Raw genomic sequence first — 4,788 nt, forward strand, 5'->3', positions numbered from 1 at the left:
AATGGCTGGAACAGGGTTTGAATCTGGCAAATAAGGATCACCGGTTCACTTTATTAAATTAACTAATGTCAGATAATTAATATTCTAAAAAAATGAAATTGGATTTAGGGGCGTTAAAATATAACGAACAGAAATGTATTCGTATGATCAATAAAATTTGAGACGCTTGTACCCATTTTGGCACCCGCGCCTCGCTCACTCTAAAATAATTCGTCACAACAACAAAGCAGAAAAATATACATATACTGATTATTAATATTAAATTAATATTAACATTAAATTAAGAAACGTTATTTCGTAAGGTTTTAACGTTTACTTTTCAGATATAAAAAAAAAAACCATGGCGCTAATTTCATTTGAGTGTTGCCAGATAGACTAACCAGTCTGGCAACACTTAAACGAATACGGCGGCATGTTCGTTTCTGTGTTTACGTTTGAAGTGGTGTAAGCATCGTCATGAGCGAAGAAACGGAAGAAGAGAAACGTCCGCAATTATCTCATCAAGAAGCCTTAAGTATGGTAGAAAAGGGAATTTCTCGCATAATAGCGACGGATCCTTTGTTGGCCGATCTTCCGGACGGAGTGACGTTGGAAGAGTTAAATTCGCTCTTGGCCTTGGAACAAGGACGGGCCATGACTTTGTTTGTGAAAAGAGCAGACGGACTCGTCTACGATATAATTATTGAACAGAAAGCAAATGTTTTAGACTTGAAGAAAGCCATTCGGAGATACGTGACTACTAAATTGGTAAGTTTACTTATATTCTCGTGCAAGTAATATATTAAATAGTTAAAGGTTAAATATATTAAGGCCTAAAGGTTAAATTTTTAATAATTAATTAAAGGATGATAATTAGCGAACAAATGAAATTTGTACAAAAGAAAACAATAGCACGTACAAAGATTCAACATGTGATTGCTTATGAATGGGATAATATAGCTGTCAAAAAGAGGTACATGATACCCTCTAGTGGTGACAGTCGGAATTAAACTTTTAAAGCCTTATGTTGTTGTTTTCTAAATTCTCTTCTGAAAGTATTAAGAAAGAAATTGGTATTATTATAGAAGCAGTATAATGCTTCTATAGTACTATCGGATCTTCTAATCTAACCCATTATGGATATGGTCAGGCCCACCTTGGATAGAAGGGCCAACAAATCTGGGATAGATTGCTCCCAAAACATATTAATTATGTTTGTTTTGATTTATAAAGGTTCTAATAAATATATTAAAATTGATACTTATTTTCCTTGCTTTATTCGACAGGAACGAGAAGGAAAGAAGCGCACGATTAGCTGGAGATACGTGTGGAGGACTTACTGGTTATATTTCGAAGGACAGAAATTAATGAACGATCATTATTTATTGAAAGATTACGGAATTGGCAATAATTCAGAAATTACTTTTATTAAACGACTCAGAGTTAAATGAATCTTTCGATTCTGGTTAATTGTTTTGATTGATTTTTTCATATAATGTATCTCACCACAGGTTTTAATTGCTGAAAATATGTAATATTCAGATCAGTTAATGACCTTTGTCTTAGCAGAGATTTGTCATATTTTTTTGTACATATTAAAGTATGGCAGTATTGTCACAGAAGTTACATTGATTTATATGTTAAAAATACATTAAAAAATACATTATCAGAATCAAATGTTGATAGATCAGAATGGAATTACTGCATTTCAGAATATCAGACTGACTTAGTTAATGCATAGGGTTGATTAGGCAGAGGATCCCTAGCTATTGTTTACATCCATCTTGACGGTTTGGTGTTATTTCCATTACATTTAGCATTGTATAGCTTATATGTCTTATCATATGTTATATAAAGTTACAGTAGACAGTCATGTTATTAAACTACTTCATCCTAGTAATATGTTATATTGAGGATCAACTCTACTTAAAAGTATTCATTTTATTGTTTTATAATTTTAAATAATTTTTCAAGGATGATTATCCAGTGACGGAAGTTGCTACAGAAGGTCATGAGTGTAAGTAATTACTTTTGCTATTTTTTCTAATCATATTAAAATTATGTATATTATTTTAATTTTATTGCTATTCATGTTATGTAGTATGAGAGAAATGTCAAGTTATATTTCATTAATTAAGTATAACTTATTTAAACATTATATAAGTATTTAAATAAGTAGTTGTTTTTTATCAGAATAATTGCATTTTCTCTTTATGTAAGAGCCTATTCAATATGTTGTAGCAATATATAAACTAAATAATACAAATCTTCAAAGTTTTGTATTATTGAAATGATTAGTAATTAAATTTGAAGTAACTAGTTAAGAATTTATTAATAATAAACTGCTTAATAATAAATAAATTCTTAACTAGTTATTTCAAATATACACTAAGATTCTGCTTAACGTGGGGGATGCGTTCCTAGACAACAAAGCGCTTAACGAAACAGCATTAAACGAGGTCATTTTAACAAATAGGGAAACGGGAACACGCGACCAAACATTCTTTAATTTTAAGTTATTTTTATATTAATTTGCATAATAACATATGTTAAATAACACCTAAACATATGAACACAGAAATGTAGAGTTCATTTTTTGTGACGAATGTCGTGGCTTTTCTGAACTTCTTGTTTTTTGTGATAAAGTCGTGTAGTTTCATTTCTTGCTTTGTTTTTCTTTCCTTATGCAAATGTCGGTAGCAAGAGATTGCATCCAAAATGCCTCATTTTTCTTTTGCACTCATTTCAAAATCTGGTTCATTCGCTACAATTTTACTACGGAAGTCTGTAGAGAAATTTTTTGGGTTCTTTGTTTTCGGAATCTCTATTTCCCAGTTTTACATGAATTCCTTGTTCTGCCAGTTCTGGAAATCATTGTTGGTAAGGATATAACTGATCAGAAACCTGCAGTAACTCCTTAATATCCTGCTCATCTACATCACCTAGTCCTGCTGTATCGATTAGGTTGACAATTTGGTCGACCTAATGATACAGCGATAGACTCTTCTCGTTGAGAATTCATGGATAACTTCAGCCATAACATCTTCCACACTACGTTCATGCATTTATCAGTTAATTCTTGTCAAGCAAAGTCGATATTGCCTACGGCGTTCATGATGACACATTTTTTCGAAAATTGCACCAAACAAATATAGATTTAAGGAACGCACAGCGCTACAACAAATTGCCACCTTTTACTGATTGATTTGTGTTTGGGAATAATCAATGAAATGCCGTGATAATTTGAATCAGCATAAATTTTTAGCTTTTTTAGGCTTCGAGCAGACTGTGTTATATCGAATCAACGTTAAGTAGGGTCTTACTGTATATAGGGTTCGTATGCACTTGGAAAGTTGGGAAAAATCAGAGATTTTCATTAGTTTTTCAGAGAAAAGTTGTGGAACATCAGGAAATTTGTGAAAAAATTAAGGAATCTTCCTCCTTGGCTGCATTGTTTTTTTTTTTTTATTTTCCTGACAGCATGCTTGACTAAGTGTATACTTGTCTGCAGCAGCAAGAAATAATGTGGTGCAATACAACTTAAGAAAGGAGGTGTAGAATATCTTCAGGACCCATAATTTCAATGCAGAAATGAATTAATATGTCTAAATCTAAATGATATATAGAAAAGCAGCTTGTTGAATAGTTATTTAATTGGATTTTATTATTATATTTCAAACAACATACAGTTTAGAATGTCAATACATTTGCTTACAATGTTTATTTACCAAATACTAGATTACAGTTTTAAAAATTGAAATGCAATAATAACTCACAGTTATTGTAATGATAATATATAATTCACTTTTGCAAAAGGTGTTTTACATATGATGAAGTTGGATCTTATGCAGACTGATGTTTTCTATTGAAACAATTTAGGCAAAGTGCTGTCTGCCAAAGACAGTATGTATGGACAAAATGTAGTCACTTGCTTTGTGTACTATCTGCCCTTCTGCTAGTAGCATTTATTGTGTGTCTGCGTAGCAACCTTGGCAACGGCAATGTACTTTCAATGTGTGGGGCATTTTTAATTCTGCAGGGTGGAGTTTACCATTGCAAGATCAACATTTTCAACATTAACTTACATATGTAGGAGCTACAACAAGGAGCCTGATTGTAAGCATCAAGGAACACAAGCACATGATTAATAAGAATGTGAACAACACAGTCTTAGCCAACAATGCCAAATACAAGACATAAGAGTTGCATGGAAAATGTAGCAATAATCCAACCCAATAGAAGTCTGAACACCCTCTGATACTTGGAAATGATTATGATGATGTTAGCAGAAAAAACAAATTAGCTAACTCATGACAACCCATGTGCACAAAGAATTATCTAGAATGTGGCCATTATAGAATCAATGAGTTTGCACTAAAAGCACTACCACATGCAAAGTGCACAAGACACAAGTGACTTTCACCATTTACAATTGACTTTTTTTTTATGATAGGGCTTCACATTGCTAAAATAATATTGTTGAATGTGTGTAATGATATAATATTTCTAGACTGAATAGAATGTCTGTAGCTGTATTGGTTATCAAAATAATTGTTCTGTCTCACAGGAAAATTATGAATTTTTAAAGCCGCCCTAGCCAAATGCCTCTGTATAAGTTGTGTCTCATAACGTTGCTAATGTGTTAAAGCTACACAATTATCCAAATTTACTTATGATTCTAACTTGTTTATTATGACGTATTTGCTTTATCTATGAATGTTAACTAGGCAATTAAAACTATTTTATTATTTTTGATTTTCTTCCGTTTATAATTGTTAATAGTTCTTTATTACAGGACTGTCTTTTTTC

At 31.8% G+C, this 4,788-nt stretch overlaps 1 protein-coding gene across 1 annotated transcript; it reads left to right on the forward strand.

Annotated features, from left to right (window-relative positions):
• The first annotated feature begins 396 nt into the window (after positions 1-396).
• LOC111631281 (U11/U12 small nuclear ribonucleoprotein 25 kDa protein-like) lies at positions 397-1,996 on the forward strand. The gene is made up of 2 exons (XM_023375501.1): positions 397-747; positions 1,266-1,996. Exons 1-2 carry the CDS (start codon positions 457-459, stop codon positions 1,428-1,430), a joined length of 456 nt encoding a protein of 151 aa, XP_023231269.1. The 5' UTR covers positions 397-456; the 3' UTR covers positions 1,431-1,996.
• Positions 1,997-4,788: the final 2,792 nt, after the last annotated feature.

This window comes from Centruroides sculpturatus, unplaced genomic scaffold, assembly GCF_000671375.1.
Source record: "Centruroides sculpturatus isolate CEXI.00-Female unplaced genomic scaffold, Cexi_2.0 scaffold43, whole genome shotgun sequence".
NCBI lineage: Eukaryota > Metazoa > Arthropoda > Arachnida > Scorpiones > Buthidae > Centruroides > Centruroides sculpturatus.